Here is a 27,907-nt window from a genome sequence, read left to right on the forward strand (position 1 = left end):
TCAGCCCCCACAGGCAGACCGCACAGCAGGCTCACCATCTGTGTTTATTACAAACTGTTTAATTGCTTCTTATCCCAATAACTTTACAAATATAGAACCACATGCCAGTCTGGGGGTGCTCTGCAGTGAGTCACTACAAACTAGCCCAGGCATAGCTTAATGCCGCTGAAATCCAATGGAGCAGTCCCAGCATTGACCTCAGCCATGTGGGTAAGAGGGACTTGGAGGAGGGCTGCCAAGAGTAGCTGGGGATGTGGGTTCAGGTCTGCGGAGGTGCTTCAACAGTGCGATGCTCATTTTCTGTCCGTAGTGTCTCCATGTACTTTCGCATCTTCTCAACCATCCAGGAGGGTAGGACAAAGGATTTCAGTTCATCTAACTTCAAGTCCAGGCATCCTCTGGAACAGACAGTGAGGAGGAGAGTTGGAGCAAGGGAGGATACAGGTCCAGGTTCATCCCAGGGGCTACTGTGGGGCAGGGGGAGGGTAACGGACAGATCACTGGTTTTACCTATAGTCATCACTGGCAGCGAGGTCCCGGATGTCCTCCTCAATGAGAAGGTAAGCCTGGGCAGGAGCAAAGGAGAGTCATCATTGCTTGATTCATTTCAGTCCAATTCAACACTTTATCAAACATTTGCTTAATGTAAGGGCTGGAAGCGAGGGGGTGTAGTCATAGTTTATAATTTAGCAAGGGAGAGTAAGTAGGGGGAGACTGGGGAATAGTTCCCTGAGACAATCTTCCACTCAAGTAGAAATTTTATGGGTGGGAGAATGGGGAGTGGTGACTAATTTATTTATAGCCACTGCCTCTGTTGAAAAAGGACCCTGAGGTGGCTTAAAATGAAAGGGCCAGAGAACAAGCAAAATATACATGGAAACAGGAAATCAGGAGGAAACCATATGTGAACTCTCGAACTACTTTGGTTTTGAACTTTGTGGCAAAAGGGAAAACATGATAAATTGCACTGCTGTCTAGTAACTGGGCTGTGTTGTCCTGGGACCCACAGAACTGCTCTGGCACAATACCATGGTTTGCAGCGGGAGAACCCTCTTGTGACCTTACCATAGGGGGAGTGTGGTTCATCACAAGAGAGTCTTCTGTGGGAGAGACTTCTTTCCAGTGTTAGGGTCAGGAATCACTGTGTGTCCCTCGAGTCATCTGACTCTTCATCTTAGGGGCACTGTGAACTATGTAGCTGATTAGGTATTCCTGAGTAGGCCCTGGAGCTGAATTTGTGAAAACCTATAGAAGTGCATAGGTCTCCCAGGTCGGGAATTTAAAATAAAACTCGTTTTACAACAAGTCTTGCTTGTGGCTTAATTTTAGATCCTGCTTTTCCTTTTTTCCCTGCTTCTTATTTATGTTATGTGTCAATGGTAAGCTCCCTGAAATCTTTTTTGAAAGAGTATAGCATAGAGTAGAAAATACAATAAAAGCAGGGAGGGGTAGCTCAGTGGTAGAGTGCACGCCTAGCATGCACGAGGTCCTGGACTTGCCATTGAAAAATAAATAAATAAATAAGCAAACCTAATTACCTCCCCCCAACAACAACAAGAAAAGATGGCTTTCATTGCCAGAAAGGAGCTGGCACTCTGGTTTGCGAGGCCATGAATTCTAATAGGAGCAGTCCCAGTGGAGAGACTAAGTGAGTCTTCAGGTGGGGGACACTGCATGTGATGGACAAAGCCCTCCATGATAGTCCTGGAACACAGGCAACCATGATTTTCCTAAGGTTGTTGCTTGATATGGGCTGAGAACTCTTTAAGTAGAGGTAGGTGATTCTGGAAGGAGCTGCCAAGTGTGGAAAACAAGTTCCATCACATGTGCTAACTCCTTCCGAAAAGGGGTGCTGCCTAAAGTGCTGTGCTGACAAGGGTTCCACAGCTGCGTCTGGGGAAGAGTGCTGTGATCCATGAGTGGAATCTGTCAGTGAGCAGCAAAGTGAGGGAAAAGTAGTGCTGTGTCTTGTACCTGCTATCCTTGTATACAGATAATATAGTATGACTATGAGGGGGTGAAGTGGGAGGGTGAGGGGCAGTGTGCGGGAGACCGAGAGGCAGGGAAGGGAAGCGGGGATTACAGTCTGGTCTTCAGCACGAAGGGATGGGTCCTCTCTATCGTTACAACGCTCTCTTTCCATATTCGTTGGGCCTGGAGAGTCTCTCATATTTGGAGGTAAGCTGTCACCAGTAGCCCAAACCCTGGTCCCTGGGCTGGGTGGCTCTGTGGCAGTGGCATGTAAGAACAATGCTTACCATCTTCCCCCCTGTTGCCCGCATGTGATGCTGCTCGGCCAGCCAGTGCTTGTCCTGGGGGTCAGCTGCATACTGTGAGGAAGTCATGGGGGAGACATTAGCCTAGTGTGATGGGCTTCTCGCACTTGATCCCAGAATATACTCTCAGCCCTTGAGCAGTTCCTGCCAATAGGACCTCGTCTAGCCTGCTGGATGCAGAGCGCTCACCAGACTCTGCAGAGCAAGTGGAGCTGAGCCCAGGCAGCCAGAGCACGGGACCCAGTTTCCAGACATGAGTATATTTCTAATTCCTGCCTCTTTCCCTTCTGAAAACACAGCATCTCTGGCAAACTGGTGAGCACTGGTGACTATTATTTTAGAGCTCCACTCCTGTTTGCAGAAATGAAGTAACTTACAACACATGTGACTACTATGGAGACCGTATTTTCTAAAACAAAAATCATACTTCATGTTCTGGGGGAGGCAGAACTTAGTTTTGGGGTTCAGAGCTCAGCCTACATGGAACGTGCATGGCAGGCAAGGGTTGTAGGCAGGCCGCATACTCTGCATGCGTGGGCAGCCAATCCAGCCTGGTGGGCCTCTAGAGGGTGGTGTGTTAAAAAAAAAAGAAAAGAAAAGAAAAGAAAAGAAAAAAACTTGGTTCAGAAATTCTGGTTTTTGCTACTTATTGAATGGTGTAAATCTGGGCAATAATTTCCTCGAGATACAGTTTCCTTATTTGTAAAACAGAGAGTATTAACACTGAGAGGGTTGTTGTCAAGAGTAAACAAGACAGTGCATAGAAGGTGGTAAATAAAGTAACTGACACATAACTGACTCAGTAAAGGTAGGTTTTACAAAATAAGCAGAACATTTGAAATGGAGACCAAGCTGGGAAATCTATATAGTTACTACCTTTTGAGTTTAATTATGTCACTTCCCATGTAATATAGATATTAATAAAAAAATTTTAAAGTATGTACTTTCTGACTCAGGAATCCCATTTACAGAGATTTATCCTTCAGAATCACCCATACGTGTACACAAGGATGTTTGGTGTAGCATTCTTTCTAAAAGCAAAATTGTTGGAAAAACCTTAAAATGTCCATAAACATGGGAACAATGTAATAAATGATAAAATATCTATTCTATGAATTCTACACAGCTGTTAGAAGTAAAATGAGGGAGACTTAATAACATGGACAAATCTCTAAGATATTATCCACTAGATTTACAGTGGTCAGGGCCAGTTAGTAAATATTTTAGGCTTTGCTGGCCATAACATCTTTGTCACATATCCTTCATTAAAAAAAAAAAAAATCACCCTTTAAAAATGTAAAAACCCTGAGTTGGACAAAAACAGGCAACAGGCTGGATCTGGCCCACAGCCCATAGCTTGCCCATTAGAATGTAAGCTCTGTGAGGGCAAGGAGTTGTGTGTGTCTGTTTCGTCCATTGCTGTATCTCTGGCACTTTGAGAATGCTCAGTACTTGATAAATATTTATTCAATGAATGAATGAATCTTGGGGGTGAAAAAAAAGTCAGAAAATCAGAGAAATACATATATCGTATGAGCCCAATAACAAGAACAAAATATCACTAAAGGACCAAGAAACACAAACACGCACACATAGGGAGGGGTCTGAAGGATGCTACCATGTTGTGGGGGAGAGGGGAAGTGATCTCTAAAAGCGGAGAGTCAGAGTCAAGGGTGAAAGGGAACTTTGTGTTTTGCTCTCTATTAGCTTCTGTGTATTGTCTGACTCTTTTTATAACAAGAATGGATTTGTATATTATTTCTATAACTTAAAAAAATTAAAAAGGAAAATAAAAAATTGAATAATGCCTTTAGAAGGATAGAAAAATGGGCAGAAGTTATAATAGGCAATTTACAGAAGAAATACAAATATTGACTTTAAATGGATGAAAAGATGCTTATCTTCACTAATAGACAATTAAAAATAAAACAATGAAAAACATTTTCCCCCACTTAGTAGACTGGAAAGATTAAAATGAGAGGTAGCGTCCCCTGCTAATGAGAGTGTGGGCTGGGAGTGCATTACAAACGATGGGTCTAAGACCTGGGGTTTATGCTGCTAATAATGATGGCCGTTTGCTGAGCCCTTGCTATGCCAGGCGCTGTGCGCGGTGCTTTACTGCCCTGTCTTAATTCTGCTAACCCTAAAGGTTGGTTTGCATCATTCTTCCTTTACAGATGACAAGACAGGCTCAGAAATGTGCAGCCACTTGCCCACTATCACACAGCTAGTACCAGGACTGAAAGGACACTCTTAACTGTCATGCAACAGGAAGTGAAAGTGGGCCGAAGAGCATATCCATTTGGGGGATGATGCAAGCAAGGGTCTTGAAGGCACGCATCTTACAGGGTATCGGGCAGAGAAAAGGGTGAGGGAGGAAGGTCATCAAAGGGAACCACAGGAGCGAAGACACTAAGAGAGAAAATTGAAGTAGCAGCAAGCAGGCCAAACTGGGTGTTGGGAATCCCAAAGTATAAGACCAAAAAATTAAGAGGAAGTACGTCTGCCCTTCAAAGAACTTGAACTTGCACAGAATGTAGCAGACAAAGCTCATGATTCTGGGACCCCAAGGAGCTGTGTAGTTCTGGCAAGGGGCACCAAATCTGGAGTACAGGGGCAAAAAAACATGTCGTGAACACATGCACATTACTATTTTTCTAGTATGTTTGGACTGATAAAATACAAAAACTTTGAATTTATGCTCCCCCCACCTCCATTATTTTCTCAAATAGCGGTGACCAGAGCACAGCTCAGGAGAGGTGTCTTCTCTGAATAAGGTTAGGACTGCTGCCTTGCTCCAAGCTACTTTACAGACAACTGAATAACGCCATGGTTAAGAGCTCGGGCTTTGCTGAACACAGACCTGGATTAGAATCCTGAATCACCACTTATTAGCTGAGTAATTTTGGGCAAGTAACTTAGCCTTTCTCAACATTTGTTTTGTTTAATTTTGTTTTAAATTTGTAAAATAAGGATAACAATACCTATCTTAAAGGACAGTTCCCTGAGATAACATTAGCGGAGCACTGAAACCCTCTCTGGTACACAGTAAACACACAAGGAAGGTAGCTGTCATCATGGAGGCACAGAGGTGTTGAGTAAATTACAAAAGGCAAAGGTTAAGGGCACAGGGGCAGCTAGACCCCAGATGTCCTGACTCCTGGATCAGTGTTTATTCCAAGCTTCTCTGTGCCACCTACAGCTCCCAGTGCCATCGACTCCACTGCAACGGCTTGCCTAGCTCCCGGCACGGCACTCACCTACCTTAAAGAGGTGTGGGTGCTTGATGTAGATTCTTCCTCTGGTGCCCCCCATTCCCAGGGCCCTGAAAAGTAAGAGATGAGGGGTAAGCATTCCAGCAGCTGCCATCCTAGTGGTGGACCCCTGAGCTTCCCCCACCACAGCACAAAAGCTCTTTAGACTTACTTGTTGGCTCGAGATCCCAACACAAAGGTGGTCGATTCATTCAGCCGAGCTGGGTCCCACTATGCAAAAAATAGAGAGGCTCGAGGTTGAGGTTAATCTGGTGGGCAGGATAGAAACACTCCTCCCCTGCCCTCTCCGACAACGACCCTAGTCCATTATTTAACAAACAGTTCATTCAAGAAACTGAGTACTTCCAATATACGAGGCCCTGTGCTACATACTTGGGGTAAGGGAATGAGTAAGAGACAGTCTCTGTCCTCCAGGAGGCCTCAAACGTACATACAGATAATCTACCATCCTGACATGGGCAATGACATGAGGTGGGTGCAAGGAGTGAGGGGAGTCAAAGAGGCGGTAACAGGAAGAATTCCTTGAAAGGCTAATTCCTAAGTTGATTCTGAAAGGGTGAGCACCAGCTGGACAGGCTAGAGGGGAGAAGAGGGGGCAGCGTGAACAAAGGCTGGTTAAGAGTTGGGTTGGCTTGTTGGAAAAGCCATAGTGAGTCTGTGTTGCTGAAAGAGGGTGCAGATTAGGGAGTGGCGACTGATGAGGCTGGAGAGGGAAGCACAGAGGGGCTGGGGCCCTACTACACTACGTGGATGGGTTTTATTTATTCTGTAGGCAACTCTCCCTCTAAACAGGGAGAGCCAGATGTGTGTTAAAGAGAGCTCACTCTTCCGCAATGAGGCTATTGGATGAGAAGGCGCAAGACTGCAGGCAGGGCGAGTGGTTCAGAGACTATCGTCATAGAGCAGTTTTGAAAGATGGGGGCCTGAGCTGGGACAGCAGTAGGACAAAGGGGGGACAGGAACTGTGTCCGTAAGGTAGGGCAGAACACTCCTGAATCATAGAAGGGAAACAGAATCTATCTCATAGGGTTGTTATAAAGTTTAAATGAGATAATCCACACGAAAGATTTTGGGCAGTGCCTGTGCCATGTTAATACTGAGTAAATATTAATGACAACTAGCTTTTACAGGGAGAATGCATCAGCAAAGACCATGCCTTCTCTGTTTTGCTCCTAATTCCAGTCCCTACTTGGGATCCTTCTGAAAGGCCAGCGTTGGCAGGTGGGGTGAGAAGGGAAAAATGGGACTGGACTGGTGTGCACACACCCTTCACCAGCCCCGGCCCCTTTCCCTCACGGTGGGGCCCACAGCCTGGGAGAGCGGTCACCGCCATGCTCACATGATCGTACCTTAGGGCCTTCCCGGCGAATTGGTTCGCAGGATTTTGGCTTCCATCTGATTGGAAGGAAAGAAGAAGGGTGAATTTTCCAAGGTCAGGTCGAGGCCTGGAAGAAAGCCTGCTGCTGGTGGGAGTCCCTCCTACTCCCTCAGTCTGGCCCTGGGCGTACTGCCTCCTGGTTCCCATTAGAGGAGGTCCAAAGGGAAGAAAGCACGGCACTAGAAGCTATTAGGACTTGCTCTGACACCGCCTAGCTGTGTGTGCAAGTCCAGGAACCAATCTGGGCTGCAGTTTTCACATCTGTCAAAAGGCGGTAACAACAGCAACTCCTTATCTTATCTAAGTTAGGAATGAACTTGCTTCAGGGAGGCAACAAATCTAAGGTATGAGGATTACTACAAGTCCATCTCCTAGGCTAGTGGTTTCAAACTATCTCCATCCCTCTTAACCAGACCAGTGTGGCTTTATCCGCTTTATATATTGGGCTTCCACATAAAGATCTGTTTGAAAAAAAGATTCTGTTGCTTAAAAAATCTTTGAAAATGACCATCCTGGAGGCAATGTAGTATATTTTGCCCCTTATTAGCTGTGTGACTTTGGGAAGTAATTCTGAGTCTGTTTCTTTATCTGCAAAATTAATTATATCTTCATTAGAGAGTCGCTGTAAGGATTAAAAGGTAAAATACTTAAGGTGTTGAGCCAGTTACAGCACATTTATAAGCATTCAATACACACTACTAATAAAAAACCAAAAAATAAACCTCTGGTGTTTAATGAAGCTGGGCTGAACTGTTCTGGGGCAAAACCAGGATAAGACAACCTCCTCCTCACTGCCTTCTTTCCCCGCCACTCAAACCAGAGTAACTCTCCTCCACGGGGACCGAACCAGATGGATCTGATTTCACCAGACACAGAACTCTGGCCTCTTCCTCTGGGCCCACTCCCTCCCTGCTCCTCCCTTTGGCTCTGTTGGCCTGTACTCACACCATGCCTGCGGCTGCCCGGTCATTTGACAGGATGTGTCCAGGAGGCCGTCCCTTTCTCTGCCACAAAGAACAGCTGTCAGAGGCCTGACCCTGTGGGAAGCCCCCATGCCACTGGCAGGTCCAGGGTCACTCGGTGGAAATGGTTTTCCAATGAGACCAAATGACACTTGCAAGTGAACGGGGAGGGTGACGGTTCCCAAGGTTCCTGCCTCTCATGCTACTTAGGCCCAAAGGTGCCCTGAGGAAGCCCACCCCTTCGGGAGCTGCAGGGCCTTTTCCCAGCCAGAAAACGAGGAGATGGTCTACCTTTTTGGGAACAGGGCTTCCTCGATGGGCACATTCTTCTTCTGTCTGCCGGCCACGCTGGAGGAAGAGGGGAGGGAGTCAGTGGGAGGCCAGTGCCCTGGAGCTGCGGGTCCCCTGGGGTTGCATAAGGCAGAGCCCCTGGACCACACCCTCTAGCCCTTCCCTAAGCCGGGACACAGATACCCTCCCAGCATGATGCTATTTGGACCTGGTCCCACAAATGGGCAGTTCGTGGAGCCTCCCCAGAACCACAGACTTTACCTGTCTCCCAGTCTAATCAGTCTCCCCCGCCAAGACCCTAGGACCCAGTGACTCTGACCTTTATCCCCGGAAGCTCATGGGTCAATCTGGGTATTACTTTTTCTCCATCTGAAAATAGTAGTTTAGCCTGAAGAGGAAAGACCAAGTGTTAATAGTCGTTAGCTTGGTGCGTGAGCCTCTCTGCCTCCATTTTTATAGACACAACTTCAGATTGGGTTAAAACTCTTTCGTGGTCAGTATAAAGGCACTCTGAGATATGCATATAAATAGGTACCTATTTTTAAAAAAGACATGAGTGATTAATGATCATTGTTGAAAAATTAGAAAAAGTAAGCATTAGAAAAAACTCAAGCCAGTCCTTGTGGCTATGGTTATGAAGAAATTTCCATCTCTGACATCTAATGGTTTCACAGTCAAGTACAGAATCTGGGTGATACTGACAATTCCTATTAATAACAGCAGCTGACACATGAAAACAGGTTCACTACTATCTTGAGAACACAGCCATTTCTAGACCTGATGTCATGCCTCCTGACCACACCTTGAGAGGCAGGGAGGCAGAAAGGCTGCTAGTTCTCGTGATACCAAAAGGGGTTATGACTACTTGGAGGATCAAGTCACCAAGCACTTGCAGAGGTGAGCCAGACCTTAGCTACTCTGCCTCTTGCTTGTTCTAAGCCACAAACTAGGCTTAGAAATTAGGGATGAAAACACGCCTTCTGCACTGGGTTTCTTCTGAGATGTAAATGAACTAATGCAGGCAAAAGCATCTACCACAGTACTTGGAGTAGCCACTTCTGTCCCGTTCTGTTGGCAACAGCTCCAAGCCTGATCTAGATGTAAGAAGCTTGCTGGGCCTCCCCCCGACAACATCACTGATGATGGGACCACATTTCTTAGCCGAGCCCTGAGGGCCAAGCCTTGTGCCTACATCTCTTCTCTTCGGTCTCACCTGCTCCAGGCAGCTCCGACAGGCCTCCTGGATCAGCTGCTCTGCGTCCACTTCTTCCCCGATGTTGTCTCGTACGTTCAGTGCTGCTTTCTGGAAGAACTAGGGAGAAGTACGTACGATAGAGGACAAGGTCAGAAGTCCTGCTGATTTGCATCAAACTTGAAGGGAAGTGAATAGAAAAGAGAAGCTTTTATCCTACCCGCACAAAGAGGGGAAAGGTAGTTATGAGCATGGCTTTGAGGTCAGCCAGACCAGGTTCATATCCCAGGTTCTACTTCCCCACTCGAGCCTCTCTTAAGGAGAATCATCATGGATGTGCCCAAAGGAGGGTCGTTCCAGTGTTAATGTGTAGACAGTATAAAACTCAAAAGATAACCTAAATGTCCAAGCACAACTCAGGTAAATTATGGAATACCCACACCATGAAGAAATACAAAAATATTGGAAATCACAGTAAGGATAGTATAGGAGAACATATCTTTTGACATGAAAAGGTATTCACGATATATTGCCAAGTGGATGAAAGTTATAAAATAGACTGAGATAGTGTGAGCCTATTTATGTAAAATAGCAAAAAGCAAACACGGAGAGACAAAATAACTCTAAGAACATACTATATGAGAATAAAACAGGTGATACAGTGACTGTTTCCTTTTTTTTCTTTTGCTTATCCATATCTACTCAATTTCTATACCGTATTTCTAGAATGTCTTACTTCCATAGAAGAAAAATAAAGAATGGCAGTGCCCAAGATGAACACGTCAGGGTAGGCCAGAAAAGATCCAGAGAGTAGAAAAGCCTAATAGAATTCTGACTTTGCCCAATCTGAAAGAAACATCTGCATGGTGGGAGGAGTAAGACTTGGCCAGGGCCCCAGGATATCAGCAACCCCCAATGGCCAGGGATAGGGAAGGCAGAAGGTTCCTCCACTGGGTAAGAGGGAGAACTTGAGCCTGAAAACACCAATGGACAAGGTGATGTGAGGCCCCAAACCGAGATACTGGGAACACACTCATAATGCGAGTTCATGTCTCTAGAAGAAAGTGTCGGTTCTCTCTGGGGAATAGAAAAATCCTGGAACCTATAACCAGTGCTTCTCCTGCGGGAGACAACTATAGGGAAGTACAATCATTTTATATTTAGCAAGGTCAGACACCTTTGTTGTTGACATCAAACCAAGGAGAAGAGTGTGAAAGCACTGGATTGGAGATCTCAAGAATTCAGGAAGAAAATTCTGCAGGCAAAATTAAATGGAAACATCAGATGAGTTTGACTTCAAAACAAAAAACTAGAAACTGGAGATTAATACTGGTGTTCAATGTTGACTACTGGCTAAGTGACAGCTAGTTAAAATAATCTGGGTATTTTACAACCAACCAATGAGATGGGCAGCGCAATGAATATACAGGGGTAAGTGTAAGTTACTTCTTGACCTGAGGATGAAATCCAGTCATGAATAAGAAATTCTCAAACGCTACTGGCAGAAATGCAAAATGGCACCACCTTTCTGGAGAGAAATTTTCTTGACGGAAGAATACCCCGACTCCATCTTCAGAAATTTATCCCCCAGAAATATTCTCATAGGTTAACAAAGATATACATTCAAAGTGTTCAATGTAGCATTGTCCGTAACAGAGAAAAATTATAAACAATATGAATGTTCTAGGGGCTAGCTAATTAAACTGTGGTATAGCCATACAACAGATTACTTTGCAACTATTACAAAAGAATCAGGGTCAGCTATCATGTGCTGACCTACAAATGGGACCACAATATACATATATATTTATGTACATATATATACACATATAAATATATATATTAGTATTTTTGCCCCCAGGGTTACGGACATGACAGGTCAGGCATTGCTGGTAGACTGTTTCTGCCATTCTACAGAAATCTTCCTGCCAATGTCTATTTACAAATGGAGTCATCTTAAACACACTATGGTGGGTGAAGGAATGCAAGGAGGTAAAAAGAAGTGAGGTTTATCAGGGAGCCAGGGGAAACTAAGACCAAGCAGCCTCTCGAGCCATGTCTCGGGTTTCCCAGAGCCCCGACTGTTTGTTTAATGGACAGAATGGACTTGAGCCACGTGTGCCATCATCTTTCAAAAGGATGCTGTGGCTGCCGTTGCATGTAAGTCAGTTAGGGAATCTCGCTGATACTTGGTTCAGTCCCCATTTTGATGACAGACAACACTTTACGCCAGGGCAGAGAATATCCCATCATTGCTGGAACACTTTGCATACATACCTGTACGGACACAAGCTGAAGAAGGGCTTCATGTTCCTTCTTATTTGACACACTTACCATGTCATTGAACCTACCAAACACCTACTTAGTTTTCTCTCTCTCTTTTTAATGAGAGAGAACACATTTTTGAGCTATTTCAGGTGCCCCCTCATCCTATATCGTATCTCAAAGTGAGTTCTAAGTTAAAAAGACTTTACCTGTCGTTCAATTTTTTGGCAAGTTTGTCAAAAATATCAAAAAGATTATAAAGCTCTTAGTCATATAGGCCACTGTGAAACAATGCCTCACTAGCCACAAAATATATTGTTAAATGTAAAAATCGAATTGCAGAACAGTGTGTGTAAAATGACCCTATATATTTTTTAAACATGCATGCCTGTGCACACACAAATAAATTCAGGAGACTATGGTCACTGTTAACAGTTTGGTATCTGTGGGAGGTGAGTATTAGTGACTTTTGATTTTTACTTTTCAAATATTTGTATTATTTTTTTCCCAATATTTTATGAAAAATTTCAAACATATGGAAAAGTTGGAAGAATTATTCAGTCAGTGACTACTAATACCTACCTACTTAGAGTCTATAAATAATATTTTGCTATATCTGCTATCAGATATCCATTTGCCCATCCCATTTATCCACCCATCAATCCATTTTATAAGCTACCTTACTAGACCGCTTTTTAAAAAGGGCATGTACTTAGTAATAACAGAAATAAGTCAATAAAATTAACAAGTCTTGGATGAGAACAGGTATTTCTAGAAGTTATTATTCTAAGGACTTTTAAGAAAATGGGTAGCTGGGATTTGGAAACATCATTAAACAAAGTCATCTGATGAGGTCAACCAAGAGTGCGGACTTATCTGAAGCTGTGATGTAATCAGGTCATTTATCTCTTGTCTAAAAACAAGTGCGGCAAGTCGGTATCTTCACAGACTATGTGAAGCTACAAACTGTTTATCCAGCATTTGTCCAGGAGAGAAAGTTCCAGAATTGTGGTATCCACTACTGGGACAAGCAACAAGGAAGTGCTCAGAGGCAGACAACCCCAGACTGGATCCTGGTCTAGCCTTTTCCCAGTGGCTTAACCTCTTTATTGCTGCATATGTAAAGGTACAGAGGCATGAGAATACATGGCGCATCCTGAGATGTGCAAACATCAGGGATAGGAATAACTAGGGTATACAGTGGGGTGTGGCTGGGGTCTGATCACAGTGGGCCATATACACCACGTTAAGGAATTTGGATCTCACCCAGAAGATAACGGAAAGCCATGGAGGGATTTTCAGGAGGGAAGCGGCACTGTTGGATTTACATTTTCGAGCTGACTGGCAGCCGTGTGGAGGGTGGGCTGTAAGAGGGGAAGAACAAGAGGCAGTGAGGGATTAGAGGGAGACTGAATGAGAAACCACGAAGGCCTGAACCAAGGCAGAGACAAGGAAGAAGGCACGCTGGACAGCGTGTGAGGCAGGATGTACAGGACCCCACGACTGGATACGGAATATGGAAGAGAGGGCAGAGCCGTTGGCTTCTGGTTTCTAAGTGAACAGTCATCCCATTCAAACTTGTTCAAAACCGAGCTCCTGATTTCCCTGCTCGTTCCCACCTTCCTCATATCAAGTCAGCGGCAATTCTATTTTTACTGTTGCCCCTGGCGAATAACTGGGGAGTTGTTTACCTCTTTTTCTTTTATTCTGCATAACTGAATCATTAACAAATCCTGTTGTCACCTTTAAAATACACAGACTCTGACTCTTTTCCATTATCTTTACTGCTAACACCCAATCCACTACCATCAAGCCTCCTCACTGGTCCTCTTGAAGACTATTCTCTATGTAACAGTGACTCGTTAAAAATGTTCAGCTCATGAACTCTGCTCAAAACTCTCTAAGAGCCTCTATTTTACTTGTAATGAAATCCAAAGTCCTTACCATGGCTTCAAAGTTCTGCCTGAGCTGAGCCCGTTACCTGCCTCATCATCTAGCCTACAACTCTTCTTCTGGTTCGGTCAGCTCCAGCCACACTGGCCACTGTGCTGCTCTGGAATGTGCCAAGCACGCCTGCCTCAAGGCCTTTGCCCTTGTTCCCTCTGCCTGACTGCTTCCCCTCTCCAAGTATCTCTATGGCTTGTTATTTCCTCGCTCAAATGTCCTCTTACCGGCGGGCTTTCCTAGCCACAGCCTATGAAATAGCACCTCTGTTCCCTGTGGATCACTCTCATGCCCTTTGCTCTGGTATTCCCTGACAAAGTACACATTTGCTTAACGAGGGCAAGGACATTATCCATTTTATTCGCTGCTACATCCCTAGTGCCTAAAATAGCACCTGCATTATTGTAGGCGCTCCGTAAATACTTCTGGAATAAATGAATAAACACAAGAGGAAGAGATTTTGGAAGAAAAAGAGTTCAGTTCTGAATGTGTTCGGTTTGAAGCATCCACATGGGACATTCAGGGACAGCCACAGAAGTTTATTTATAGGTCTTGAAAAGAATTTCAAATAGTAACAATGGTGATATTATTAAACAAGTACTAAAAACACTTGTTATGTTTCAAGCACAGTGCTCAGTACATTAAAGTCATTTCATTTTCATAAGAGCTTGGCAAAAGAGGTATTCAAATTACTGCCAACAAGGGAAAAACGTTCTCAAGGGTTCAAGATTGGAAAACTTTACACAACATTGTAAAATGACTATAACTCAATAAAAAAGTTAAAAAAAAAAAGATTGGAAAACGTTAGACATCCATGTGCACTCGAGCCAGGGAGACTGTGCTACAGGAAAGGACTGCCCATGAATCTTTCTCCCTGTTAATTTTTTACCTTTTCTTCCTTCTCACCTTCATGTACTTGTTGAAGACAGTCTGGATCTCCTCATTGATGCTAGGCTGCAGGACAGCTCGGAGGAGATCCATGGAGATGGCAGGATCTGTGAAGCTGCATTCAGGAGGGAGACACAGGTCAGGAGGCATGTCCCAAACTTATCCTTTCCTAGTCTGCCCAGCCAACTATAGACATAGGATCCCTGAACAACAATAACAGACAGCTTTTACTGACAACTACCTATTGTCCAGGTTCTGTGCAAACCACACAGATGCACCACTTCATTTCATTCTCATAACTCTAGGAAATGGGTATTATTTTAAAAGTGCTCTATGAAGTATATTAGTCATGCAGATAAAGTCTATATGCTTTAACAGTTTTAGTGAACATTCATTTAATCACTACCCAGGTCAAGAAATATATATAATCAGCATCCCAAAGACCCATCCTGTGCCCTCTCTTCTCCCTGAGATGAATATTATTAGCCCCCACATTTTTCTTGTTTTCTTTTTTAATTGCAGAATAGTGGATTTACAATGTTGTGTGAGTTTCTGGTGTATAGCACAGTGATTCAGTTATACATATATTCTTTTTCAATATAGGTTATCATAAGATATTGAATATAGTTTGCTGTCCTATACAGCAGGACCTTGTTTATCTAAGCCCCACATTTTTCTTAACTTCCATGCTATTCTGACTCTTTGAAGCTTTCAAACACAGAGCCAGTGAATGTTAGGGATCTTAGGCATTGTTTAATCAACCTGCCCCCTCATTCTGTACATGAGTTCAGAGTGGGAAGTGACTTGATCAAGATCACACATAGAATTACAGAATCTGGGTCACCTCTTTCCTAGTCCGGTGCTCTTTCTACTGGCGGACGATCTCTTCTCAGCACTGTGCAGAGGAGACCTAAAAGCTGCCTTCCATGCCAGTGCCTGGGAGGGAAGTCCCAACCAAGGCCAGCCTTACCTTGTCGTCATCTGTGAGCGGCGGCCCCTTCGCTGCACCTGCCGGTGCTTTATCATTATGTTCCAAGGGTTCTGTGGGGACCAAGGGGGCAGATGTCATAGAGGTCCGTGACACTGGGGTGAAGGTGGAGGGTGGGGATCATGTTAAACCCAGACATCCCCACCTCTCAGGTGCTGTCACTACCTCTCCCACCTTGGGGAGAGGGCGTTGGTGGGCAGCGGTTGGAAGGCCCTGACAGAGAAGAGGAACTAAGGAAAACTTTCCTCCCTCCAAAGTCCCAACCCCACCTTCTCAGGAACCTCTGGAGGAAGGGAACCAGTGTTTACCGAGGACCAACTCCGCGCCAGATGATGTGCTGGGCGCTTTACCGGCAGTTATATCCCTCCCCACAACAACTTTACGAGGCAGGTACTAAGCATCTCCATTTTCGAGAAGAGGAAACTGGAGCTCAGGGGCTCGACAGGACCGGCCCACGTCACCTAGCTAGGAGGGCGGCACCAGAATTTGAAGCCAGGTCGTCGGACTGAGACAACGCCAACCCCCTCGGCAGCACCAGCCACCACGTTCTCTCGCCCGCGGGCCAGGGTCCCCGGGAGCCCGAGGCCCTGCCCCGCCCGAGCCCAGGCCTGGCCGGGGCCTCCTCGGGAGCACCCTCACCGTAAGAACCAGCTGCCCAGCTGAGCCCGTGTCTCCCAGCTCGGGACCGCCCCGCTCTGCCCCGCCGGGTCCCCGCGGCTGCTCGGCGTCGCCAGTGGCCCCCATAGCGCCCCCGACCCCACAACTTCAGCGCGACTCTGCCACCGGCCGGAAAGTGGCCCTGTGACGTCATTGGAGAGCGCCGCCCGCCGGCCCCGGAAGCGGGATGCGGCGAGCGGCTGGGTTACCTGGGGAACCCAACCGCCGCGCCTCGCCTTGTCCCAGACGCTTAAAAGTCTTGAGTGTCTAGGTGGCCGGGCTGTCTCCCGGGAGCGGCCGCGCCTCGGGTGTGGACTGTTGGGTGTTCAGTCAAGGATTGTTCTCTGGCCCGGCTGCCCGTGGAGAAGCGCGGGGCAGGAGGCGGAGAGCAGGTTTCCACCGGCTGGGGTTGGGGAATGGAGGGCAGCGTTTCGTACCGTGGCGCCTGCATTAGTCTTTGAAAACGAGATTTTAATGCCTGGCACTCAGCCCCCGGAATTGGATGGGCCTAACGCGGGGACCCGGAAACCCAACAAGAGGAGGTCTGGCCCATGCCATCCCAAACACTCACCCACCGGTCTCTCCAGGCCTTGACCCCAGCAGTTGCCTCTTGGCGTCTGAAGGCATTAGAATGAAGGTTGAAACTTGGACCATGTACCCCCTCAATCCTCAGGGAGCTGAGTTTCATTCCCCAGACGGGTGATTCTGGGATGGGCTGAGAATGCAGGGGTTTAACAGCTGTGGAGTTCCCCAGAACCCCTTTAGCTCTGCGTTAGAGGTAAGATGTCCGTGAATAGAATTGGATCCGACTTATTGATGGTAGAGAAAGCTACTCTTATCAGGTCACAATTGGGAGTAGTAGAAAGTGCATGAATTTTGCAGTTAGAAAGTTGAGTTCAAATCCAATGTGATATGGTGATTAAGACCATTGACTATCGGATTGGGCTGCCTATCTTTGTTCTACCACTCATTAGCTGTGTGATCCACTTTTCCTTCTGTGCCTCAGTTTCCCTATCAATGGAATGGGGATAATAGTACCTAACTCATAGGGTGCAGTGAGGATTAAGTGAGTTAATTCATGTAAAGTACTTAGAACTGCGGCACGAGTAAACCTCCAAACAGTGCTATGCCTCATTTACTATTATTAAATTCCAACAGCCACTACTTACTAGCTTAAAGACCTAGGCACGTTCCCTTCTGAACCAGTTTTCTTACTTCTGCAAAATTATTATGCAGAATAAAATAAATAATGTACATAAAGCACATATTAGGTCATCAAGAAATGTTAATTATCTCTGTGCTCCAATATCAGCCTTAAAACAATAAGACAACTTCCTGGGACCAAACTCTTTGGCCCTGTTAAGGAGGTTTTTACCTTGAGTCTTGAATGTCCCCTGCCCTCTAACCTCATTAGGCAAAGCAATGCCAGTGGACACTATTTGGTATCATGGCTGACCGAAGTCATATGCAGGACAGATAAAGAAAAATTAAAAGAAATGTAGGAGGAAGCGATAAAGAAAGGGAGTACATATGGTCTACATTACTACTTGAGTCATAGCCACTATTCTTTTGGGTTTTGTCAACTAGCCTTCATACAGTCCAAGAATGACCTGTGTGGGCTAGAGGAACCAAGGTGTAGGTTTTTGGTACATTCGTATTAGTTCTGAGCAAACTCAAATACTGCCTTTCTGTAGTTTTTGGATAGTTTTTAAGTAGTCTGTTCCATCCTCTCTCTTCTAGGTTGCTAGGATGGACAGGGGCCACAGTGCGTTTTATTATCTTTGGCTGTTTTCTTTAGTCATGTCTCTAGTCCTTCCCTCTGTCGTTTTAGCTGTACCTGTGTCCTTACAAATCCCTTTAGGGCTCTCTTTGATCCTTTATCTGATGCCTATCCCCCCATTTCCCAGCCTCCCACTAGATTCCTTATCCTTGTCCAGGGGTGTTGTGTATTTTACAGAGTCTGATCATTTCCATCACATGTGTCTCTTGGTAGTGCCAGGAATTTTCCCATACACCAGCAACCAATCACTTTTCTTCTTGTCAGAAGAAGCCATCCTTGGGACTATTGAGAAAGGGAAGACTTTGAGGCTGGATTGAAGCTTAGCCTTTCCATTCCCTTGCTTGATACTCTGGGCAAGATGTACATGTCTGACCTGAACTGAATTCTCGTCTCAACTCTCAGCATCATCATCATGCTGAGCTGCCTCTTCCTCCTGAAGGCACTTCTTGCTCTTGGGTCCCTGGCATTCTGGGTGGCAGCAGGAGAGCATGGTGAGCTATCATTTGGGACCCCTGGCTAACAGTGACAGAAAATGACTTGAGCAGAAGTCATTCCTTGCCTCCTCCCAGAGTGAGGGTCTTCGTGTAGGGAGATGTTCTCTGTAGGACAGAACTGGTTGCATAGATTCTCGGGGCAATCAGGATAGGTCTTCCTGGCTTTCTTTATCTTCTCTGGATAAGGAGACAGGACTTCCACTCTGGCTTACTAGAGGTTCTGGTTTTTCCCTAGGGCTCTCACTGTGGGTGAGAACAGGATCACCCCATCCTTTCTGCCTGTATCTGCAGAATGGTTGGTCCTTTAATGGTGCTGGGTGCCTGTTAGGAGTTGTGTGGGAGGAGGGGAAAGTGGTTGCAGAGATATTATAGATAGGAATGTTGGAGTCAAAGTGCATTTGACTTCCATTCCCCATCTATTGAAGCCTTGCCAGTTACCCTAACCTTTCATGATATCTCTTGCAGTGAAAGAAGGAGAATGCCCTCCAGATAAGAACCCGTGCAAAGAGCTGTGCCAGGGGGATGAATCCTGTCCGGCCGGGCAGAAGTGCTGTAGCACAGGCTGTGGTCGGCTCTGCCAAGGAGGCATCCCTGAGGGTACGTTGGCTTGAGTGGGCAAAATCCAAGTGTGCCTTCTGATCTGGCCTCTAGATTAGCTACACACAGTGAGCTTCCCGTCTCCTGGGTTGGCTCCTGAAATAGCTCACCTAGAGCACCTCTTCTTTCCCCTTTGGGGGTCTCTGCTCCCTTAATCACTCTGTGTTGTGTCCTCAGTTCTTTGCCTTCTAGCAGGAAAGGACTCACCATTGATTATCTGTGTCTTTTACTTCTGAACTCAGGGTTACTGTGAAAGGCTGGAGGGCAAAGTTGTAAAGGGAAGCCCATTTCAGGGAGTGATGAGAAGAGTAGATCTTAGAGCCAGATAGACCTTTTTGAGCCTGAAATCATCCTCAAGTGGCTCTTTTTAAGTGTTATGCTTTTAAAATGAGGATCATTGTTTATACCTCATAGGTTTGTTGTGAGGACCAAACAAAAGGTTCCCGGTATAAGGGAAACACCCGTGAATTGCTGTAAGTGTGAGCTGTTACCATTGTGGTGGTTGTTGTCTCTTGGCTTTAGAACCAGGATCCAGAGTCTTAAATGGAGCCTAGGGCTTCCTTCCTCCGATTTTTCCCCTTTGCCAGGCCTATGAGTGTCACCAGGCACCCTTACCTCTTTTTTTTGTGGCTGTTTCCCTTTTTGCTGCAGGGAGGAAAGGAGACTGTCCCAGGGTTGCTCAGAAACAATCCTGTGTTAAAAGGTGTGTCACTGATGAGATGTGTCCAGGTGTAAAGAAATGCTGTACATTTGGCTGCAGCAGGAGCTGCGTCATCCCAATCCCTAAACAGAAGCTGGGTAAGAACCTCCCCCCATGCCCCACACTCTGTTTGCCCTGCTTGTTTCTTTCTCACTGATGCACACACCATCTTACTGTTGGTCTTACTTTACTTCGAAAAACAATAATTAAGTGACTGCCATATTCTGAGAACTTTTCTTAAAAAAAAAAGGTATAAAAGGGGTACCCTAGCTGTAATGATTTGTGATCTATGGTCTAGGCTGGCAATTTGAGAGCTGTTGGATAATTCCCAGTTCCCATCATCTGTTTCAGTGTTCTCTATTCTGATCTTAGCTCGAGGGTCTGCAAAGAGATAGCAAAATAGATTCTTCCTACTCATCTGCTTCTGAGACTGTGTTCCCTCGGTCCACACATAGGACAGCCATCTTCTGTTGGAAATGTGTCCTATTTTATTCTGGTTCTGGTAGAGAGGTATTTGAAAGAGATTTCTTCTCCCTCTTACAAGGTCCCCATGACCAAATTCTCCATTTATATATACTTTCTTCAACAAATACTTACTGAATGTTGACTCTGCCAAATTCAGCGATGGACTCTGGGTATATTGCAGTGAACAAAGTGGATCCCATCCTGATCTTCATGGAGCTCCAGTCTAGTGGGAGAGAAAGAGGTTTAACCAATAAGCATGCAGATAAATATGTAATTTCAAATATGATAGGGACACAAGCAAGAATTAAAGGATGCTGAGAGATAGGATAACGGGGGACTCGCTTTAGATTTGGGTGGTCACGGAAGGCCTGTCTGAGGTAGTGACATTTACCCTGCAACCTGGGGTTGAGGTCAGCCAGGCAAAAGGTGTGGTGAACATTCCAGGAAAAGGGGGAAGCAAATGCAAAAGGCTTAAGATGAGAAGGAGTTTTGCCATGTTTGGGAAACAGCAAGAAAGCCAGTATGGTTAGAGTAGAGATAGGGAGGAAGAAAATGAGTCCAGGCGAGGCAGAGAATGAGTCCAGGCGAGGCAGGAGTCCAGTTAGACTAGGGAGGTGGTGATAGGGAGGGAGAAAACGTGGCACAGTTGAGGATTCGGAGGTAGAAATGGCAGAACTTTGTGCTTGATTCCTTGCCTCCTCCCTCGTCCCTGTGAGAGGCCCCCAAAGGTATTCTCATTTTTCTTTTGTTTCAGAATTTTCATGGCTACTTTTGCTTGTTTGTGTTTCCAAATATATTTTAGTATCATGTTGTGTGCCTACCCCTCCAATACTGAGGCTACTTTTATTGGAGCATATATAAATTAAGTTAGGGAGAACTGACATTTTTAACGTGTGGAACCTTTATATCTTCCCATTGTTCAAGGGTATTTGGTGTATTTCAGGGTGTTTTATACTATTAAATTATTTCTTGATAAGTTAATACCTGGGTTATTTTAGTTTTTTCTTTGTTATCTTAAATGGGATCTGTTTTTCTTTTTTTTTGTTTGTTTATTTTTAACTGAAATATAGTCAGTTTACAATGTGTCATTTTCTGGTATACAGCATAATGTTTCAGTCATACATATGTCTATATTCCTTTTCATATTCTTTTTCATTATAGGTTACTATAAAATATTAAATATAGTTCCCTGTACAGTAGAAACTTGTTGTTTATTTTATATACAGTAGTTAGTATCTGCAAATCTCAAACCTCCAATTTATCCCTTTCCACCCCCTTTGCCCCTGGTAACTGTAAGTTTATTTTCTACGTCTGTGAGTCTGTTTTGTAAATAATTAAATGGGGACTTACATTATTTCTTCAATTCCATTTCCTAAAGGAAGTGGAACCATTCTCTCATCTGAGTGCACGTGGCAACATGTTACAGGGGGAGAGCCCTAGGTTTGATTGTCAGAGACCTGGGTTCAGGCCTGAGGCTCACCAGTTACTGGCCTGTGGGTCCCTGGTCAAGTTTCTTCCGCTTCTCTGAGCCTCAGTTACTTTGTCTGCAAAGTAGAAAGAATAAACCTTGGAGGCTGTTGTAATGACTGTAAGTAGGTACAGTGTTCGGCCCTGAGAGTACATTTGCTCCTCTCCCCTGGCCTCCTAGGGTGGGCTTCGTCAGGAGTACAGTTTCTAACCAGCCCCCTTTTTTATCGAGGACCAAGATTGTTTCTTCCTCCCCTGGTCACTTCCTCTCTGAGATCCTGAAACTCCACAGCACATGATAACCTTCTCCTTCCAGCCAAACCTGCCCAGGTAGCCGGCCCCTTCCCTGTACCCAGTGAGGCTGTCTGTGCCTGGCCTATGCAGCTCCCTTGGGCAGCCTGCCCATAGAAGAGAATAGAGGATTGTAGTCGGTGCCAGGACTCTTGAGGCCCCACTTTGGAACCAGAGCCTGGGAATCTGTCTCATGCGGGTCACTCACTGTCAGCTTGTAGGGCCTGGTACAATCTTCCCAGTGTTTGAAGTCAGTGGCTGAATTGCAGGGGCTGAGGGTGAGGCTGGCAGCCAGGCACGGCACCTTTGTGAGCTGCTCTGGGCCCTGGCCAGCCCAGATGGGGCTTCCCCTTTCCTTGGAGCTAGGCAGGCTGGAAAAGTGATCTCCCTGCATGTCTCCCAGAGCCCACTGGCTGAGTAGGGTCCCTAGTCTGGTGGGAAGTGATATTGGCTGCTGTGCTATGAGTTAACCACTTTTCTGCAGTTCCAGTCCTAGAGGAAGGCTGGGCCACTTACCCCATGGGACTGGCCGCTCCACCTTCTGCAGAGGAAGCTCTCCTTCCCGGGCTATGAGCAATTTCCGCTTTCCTGAAGCTCTGATTTGCCAGAGGTTTGCCATCACCTGTGCTGGTCTGTTTGGTCAGGTTTCTCAAGGGCACAGAGCAGACACTGGGACCTGCTCCCCTGAGGCAGTTCTGGTCTGAGTTGGGGACTGAATCCCGGCTCCTCTGCTGGCTTGCTATGTGGCCTTGGGCAGGCCCTTTCCTTTCTCTGAACCTCATTTTTGTCATCCCTAAAATGGAAATAAGGATGTTTATCTTGTAGAGTGATAATGCAGTATCTGTCCACTTGGGGTGCGATACAGAATACTAGGCTTGGTTGGCTTCTAAACCGCAGAAACTCATTTCTCCCAGTTCTGGAGGCTGGGACGTCCAAGCTCAGGGTGCCGCAGACTTGGTGTCTGATGAGGGCCCGCTTCAGGGCTCAGAAGACCCTTCGTGGTGTAAGAGGTTTGAAATTTCACTCTTCTGCCAGCAGCCGGTGTCTTCCCCTCAGATATAGTGGAGAGTTGAGCTGGGGAAACAGTGAAGACTCTATGTGAGTATTTCCTAGGCTTCGGGTTTTTTATTCCACTTTTTTCGTGGTAGCTCGGGGTCTTGGGATGGGCGCATGTCTGGAGGCTAAGGATGACCATCTCCGTTCTGGCCCTTATTCCTATTTCTCATCCTGATTCCTGCTGAGATAACTGAGATGACTGGAAGCCATGTGATATGAGGAACTGAGCTTACCTAACCTGGCAAAGCCAAGACAGTGAAAGGCAGAGGATCCTGCCTAAAGGGATGACTCGGGCCACATATTTACAAGGGCTCTGGGGATAGGAAAAGGACCAATGGATAGAAGCAGATTTCAGTTGAGTATAAAGAAGGACTTCCTTACACATAAGGCTGTTTAGCTTAAGGGTAAGGATGGCATAGTCTGGCTTGGAGGTAGTGAGGCGACATCAATTCCAGATGTTCAGGCTGAGGATTGGGGATGGTTTGTCAGGGGTTCAAGCATCAGACAGGGTGTCGGACTGTGTAGCCCTCCTGGGCACTGGTCAGAGGAGATGTGCTGTGACCCTCAGGGCATCAGCCTCTCCTCCAAGGGTCCCATCATTGCTTCTGATACTTGACAGAACCCTGGGGACCTCAAGGAAGCTCGGCCTTTGGTCTCTATGCCTGGTCCTGGGGGCAAAGGTAGCAGAGTGCTCCTGGCATTGCTTATGTCAGAGTCAGACCCAGCAAAATGGTGGAATTTGGGAAGTGTGGTACTCTAGGCCTCCACTTTTAGGGTGCAAGGTATAACTTCATGAGAGGTTTATGTGGCTGGTTATTTTCCCCCTACCGGGGAGTTTTTGTTTTTAATGCCCAGCTTTCTCAACGGTGGAATAAAAGGCTTTGTTCTTTGTTAGATGGATTTGAGTATTTGTCAAGCAGGTGGGGAGGTGCCGGGTGGTACATCTGGTGGTTACAGGGACCATATTTTCTGAATTAAAAAAAAAAAAAATCAAGACACGTAGTTTAGATGAGGGCATAAAATATTTGTAGTAGGGGCTGTTCAGGGAAGTCCTAGGATGCCAGGTTATTGTACCTTTTTTTTAAAAAAATATTTTATTTACTTATTATTATATTTTAATTTTTTTTTATTTTGGGGGAGGAGGTAATTAGGCAATTATTTTTAGGGGAGGTACTGGGGCTTGAACCCAGGACCTCGTGCATGCTAAGCATGTGCTCTATCACTCGAGCTATACCCTCCCCCCAGGTTATTGTACCTTGATTGTTTAGCTGTGTGTGTTCTCCTTGGAGTCCAATACTTGTTTTTTCCATCACGGCAGACTGCCCGGAGCCAGCTGTGTACAATTGGATGTTCCTTCTCAGAGGCACTGGGCCAGTCCCTCTTTGGTTTTCTACAAAGCCTTTAATTGCCTGTCATTACCCCTTCCATTTAAAAAATTTGACATAAACACTGAGGAATGAGTCACGGTGACTGGGTTGGTTTGGTTATGACTTCTTGGATGCGCCTGCTCCCTCGGACCTGGCCTGTCGCCCACGTGTTTTAAGGATGGTGTAGTAGAAACAGTGCTTCATTGCAAACCGAGAGGTTAAATTTTGTCCGGCTTCGCTGCTGACTCACTCAGCAGTTCTGGGCCAACCCTTTTTCTTCTCTGAGTTTCGTTATCTTCGTGGTGGCCACAAGGGGCACATCAAGAATGTGTTCAGCTACCTGCAGCAGAAAGTGAACCGAACAGGGTTTCTTCTTTCTCACATAAGAAGAAGTCCTGATGGAGGCACCGGGGCTGGAGTGGTGGCTCCGCAGTGAGGCTATTTTTCTTTCTGCTTTGCAGTTCTTGACTTTGTCCTCATACTAGTTGCCTCCTGCTTGAAAGAAGGCTGCTCTGATTCCCTCTGATATGTCTGTCTTGGGATTGGAAGAAGAAAGAAGCAAGGGGGCAGTTTGGCAGGTGTATTCCCTGACTCAACAATGCTTAAGTTTCCCCAATTTATGTCCTAGTTTGTGGTCACCCCTAGTTATAAGGGAATATGAGGGACACAAGTCACTTTAGCAAGCTGAGCTCATTGCCTCTCAGAACAAGCCTGAGGTTCTGTTAACAGGTGTTTCAGTTATCTTTTTGCCACATAACGAACCATTCCAAAACTTAGTGGCTTGACAGAACAACAGTTCATTCTTTCTCACAGTGTGTGGGTTGGCTAGGCTTAGCCAGGCAGTTCTTATACCCAGTGGCACAGCTGAGGTCCCTCCTGCTGCTGGGAGCTCAGTGGCGAGCTCCACTGTAGCTGGGATGTCCAGGATGGCCTCTCCTCCTCCAGGTTCTCTCTCCAGGGGGCGTCTCATCATTCCGCAGCCCAGCCCAAGCTGCTTTCCAGCATGGCGGCTGGTTTCCAAGAGGGAGTGTTCTAAGAGGACAAGCCCTGGTAAGCAAGTGTTGATCAAGCCTCTGCTTGCATCACACTTGCTGATATCCTGTTGGTCAAGACAAGTCACACAGTCAAGCCCAGAGACAGTATGGGCAGGGGCTACCCCAGGGCGTGAATTACAGCAGCCACCAGTGTTGATGTCCACTACAGTAAGCAAGGAGGGAGGATGAATGTGGGGGTGGCAACTGGTATGTTTGCTGCAATGGATTGGATCTCAAAGGTACTTTTTAAACTGTGAGTCTGACAATCTATTTAGTAAAATAAATAAAATTATGGCCAGCATTAAAAAAAGAAAAAAATAGAATATAAAGTATCAGCACTGCATATACATATGTACATAAATATGTACATTTTAAACCTAAGTGTATATTAAATACACATGGGAAGCAATGGGAAATGTATTTTGTACTTGGAGTCCCAATAGAAATAACTGGAAGCACTGGGCTTGAGCACCTCTGGGCCCCAGTGCTCTGATTCTGTGGCAGAGTTTGAAGGTGAATGTCCTGCCGACCCACTTCCGTGTGAAGAGCTGTGTGATGGAGACGTGTCCTGTCCCCAGGGGCATAAATGCTGCAGCACCGGCTGTGGCCACGCCTGCCATGGTGACATTGAGGGAGGTATGTCAAGCTGTTTGGGGAGGGCATCCTTGAGTGCTCCTTGGGTCCCAGAGTTGGTATGGGAGGGAGCCATCTGTGGCCTTCTCTTCCTGGGAGGAATCAGAGTTCTCACTCTTCCTGCCCTCCCAGCCCCCTAATCCAAAGCAAACCTCTTCCTAGGGCCAAGGGGCCCTGTGTTGGCATTAAAAGAACTAGGGGAAAGCTGTGTGGGGTAGCAGGAAACCCAAGCATATGGGGAGAGGGTGGTGCTCTGGGAGACTTGCTCCTTCTTCACCCCACCCAGTCCCATCCCCAAACTCACAGAGGTATCAAACTCCTAGGTATCTCTAGGGAACTCCCTGTGGAGTTTGGAAACCGTTAGCCCACATGTCCTCTTGGGGTCCTACAGGTGCTTAAATCTTCCAGTTTCAAGGTTTTCCAGCCAGATCTTTGGTTGAGATCTAAAGTCAAGGGTGGATTCATCTGGAGCCTCCCTGTCTAAGTTCCAGATGGGAACTTGGAGTCATTGGAGCTGACCGTTCTGTCTCTATACCTGTGCCTGTTTACCCTGCAGGGCGGGGTGGCGACTGTCCAAACATCTTGGTGGGCCTGTGTATTGTCAGCTGCAGGGTGGATGAGAACTGCCAAGCTGGGGAGAAGTGCTGCAAGTCAGGCTGTGGCCGCTTCTGTGTCCCGCCAGTCCTGCCACCCCAACTGGCCCTGAACCCCAACTGGACCATCCGGTCTGATTCTGAATTAGGTGAGCACAGTCCATCGTTACCTGTAACAATGGACTTAACTGCTGTGTACAAAGCCCTGGCTTAGGTGCTGGGTGGGGACTCCGGAAGGTCAAGGCAAAGTCTGTGCCCTGGAGAGAAGAAAGATCAGATGTCACAGATCAGAATCCTTGTATAGACAGTCCGGGCTTTCGGAGTAGGTGTAGCTTCTTGGGAAGATCCTTCTGCTAGAAGCAGGATTTGACCTGGACCCTAAAGGCTAGGCAGGATGTGACAAAGGGAGGAGAGCAGAGAGAACCTGCTGGGCAGATGGTCTGGTGGCTGTAGCAAAGGCACAGAGGGTGGAAGGTGTGTGACCTGCTTGGGGAGCTGGGATGGGGGTGGTGTGAGAGTGGGTAAGGGAACAGACAGGCTGTTTTTATAACAGGAAATAGAAGGTTCATAACTGAATGATAAGAATCTTCCATGCCAGTTTGGACTGGATTATCTAAGAAGCAGGGAGCCATTTAAGGCCACGAGATCAATAAATATATGGCAAACTTCTCCAGGGTGGAAGGGGAAAAAAACCATGTTGGGGAGCTGGAGCCAGGAGGGCACAGTGTGACTTGATGTTTCTTCTTCTTGCAGAGATCCCAGGGCCCTCGCTGTCCTGATATGTCCTGAGCTTCTTTGGTGACTCCAGGGAGCTTGTCCAGCCAGCCAGGAGAGGATGCTGTCCTGGGGCTTGTGACCCTCCCAGGGGGTTTCACTGCCCTCTCTGCTCTGCTTCTGTTCCTGCCGCTGCCCCGAGCATGGGAAACACAGCCCTGGGCTTGGGCAGTGGGGATGTGGTGCTTCTTTTCCCTAATAAAGGCTGGTGCTGACCCCCTGGTCTGTGCTGTTGGAGGGCTAAGACGAGGAAAGAGAGTATGGGGTTCTGACCATGGCTGTGGGATTATGGGACTGACTTCTTTAGGAAGGAGAGGGGACCTGAGAACATCGAAAATGGGCTGGTTGGGTGTGGCCAGAGAGGAGATGGGTGGAAGCCCAGGGTGACTTGCCACAGATGTCTAGTTCAGGCTCCAGGAGTGGGATAGTCAGGCCTCTTTTGAGACCTGCTGACCTTTCTTTTGTTGGAGAATGTGGGCTGGGGATGGAACTGGGCTAGTTTTTTTTTTTTGTAGTCTCTTGGATGTTCCCACCCTGGGT

At 46.4% G+C, this 27,907-nt stretch overlaps 2 protein-coding genes across 5 annotated transcripts; one reads left to right on the plus strand and one right to left on the minus strand.

Annotated features, from left to right (window-relative positions):
• Nucleotides 1–39: 39 nt before the first annotated feature.
• Nucleotides 40–16,266, minus strand: DNTTIP1 (deoxynucleotidyltransferase terminal interacting protein 1). 2 transcript variants are annotated; one of them, XM_010978598.3, is made up of 13 exons: nt 16,099–16,265; nt 15,442–15,512; nt 14,490–14,586; nt 9,396–9,494; nt 8,502–8,570; nt 8,183–8,239; nt 7,875–7,933; nt 6,901–6,946; nt 5,703–5,761; nt 5,541–5,601; nt 2,259–2,330; nt 511–566; nt 40–398 (listed from the first exon to the last, which is right to left on the minus strand). In XM_010978598.3, exons 1-13 carry the CDS (start codon nt 16,201–16,203, stop codon nt 260–262), a joined length of 990 nt encoding a protein of 329 aa, XP_010976900.2. In that variant the 5' UTR covers nt 16,204–16,265; the 3' UTR covers nt 40–259. The 2 variants fall into 2 exon arrangements, with proteins under 2 accessions (XP_010976900.2, XP_031289581.1); XM_031433721.2 differs by lacking the exon at nt 2,259–2,330 and having other exon boundaries at nt 16,099–16,266.
• A 121-nt stretch (nt 16,267–16,387) lies between these two features.
• Nucleotides 16,388–27,804, plus strand: WFDC3 (WAP four-disulfide core domain 3). Of its 3 annotated transcripts, none has more exons than XM_064497035.1 (6): nt 16,388–16,508; nt 18,856–18,987; nt 19,639–19,785; nt 25,872–26,003; nt 26,557–26,742; nt 27,347–27,803. In XM_064497035.1, the coding sequence occupies exons 3-6, from the start codon at nt 19,707–19,709 to the stop codon at nt 27,370–27,372; spliced, it is 423 nt and encodes a 140-aa protein (XP_064353105.1). In that variant the 5' UTR covers nt 16,388–16,508; nt 18,856–18,987; nt 19,639–19,706; the 3' UTR covers nt 27,373–27,803. The 3 variants fall into 3 exon arrangements, with proteins under 3 accessions (XP_064353105.1, XP_064353104.1, XP_010976895.1); XM_064497034.1 differs by lacking the exon at nt 16,388–16,508 and adding an exon at nt 16,515–16,658 and having other exon boundaries at nt 27,347–27,802; XM_010978593.3 differs by lacking the exon at nt 16,388–16,508 and adding an exon at nt 17,825–18,387 and having other exon boundaries at nt 27,347–27,804.
• Nucleotides 27,805–27,907: the final 103 nt, after the last annotated feature.

The sequence above is a fragment of the Camelus dromedarius genome, chromosome 18, assembly GCF_036321535.1.
Source record: "Camelus dromedarius isolate mCamDro1 chromosome 18, mCamDro1.pat, whole genome shotgun sequence".
Classification (NCBI taxonomy): domain Eukaryota; kingdom Metazoa; phylum Chordata; class Mammalia; order Artiodactyla; family Camelidae; genus Camelus; species Camelus dromedarius.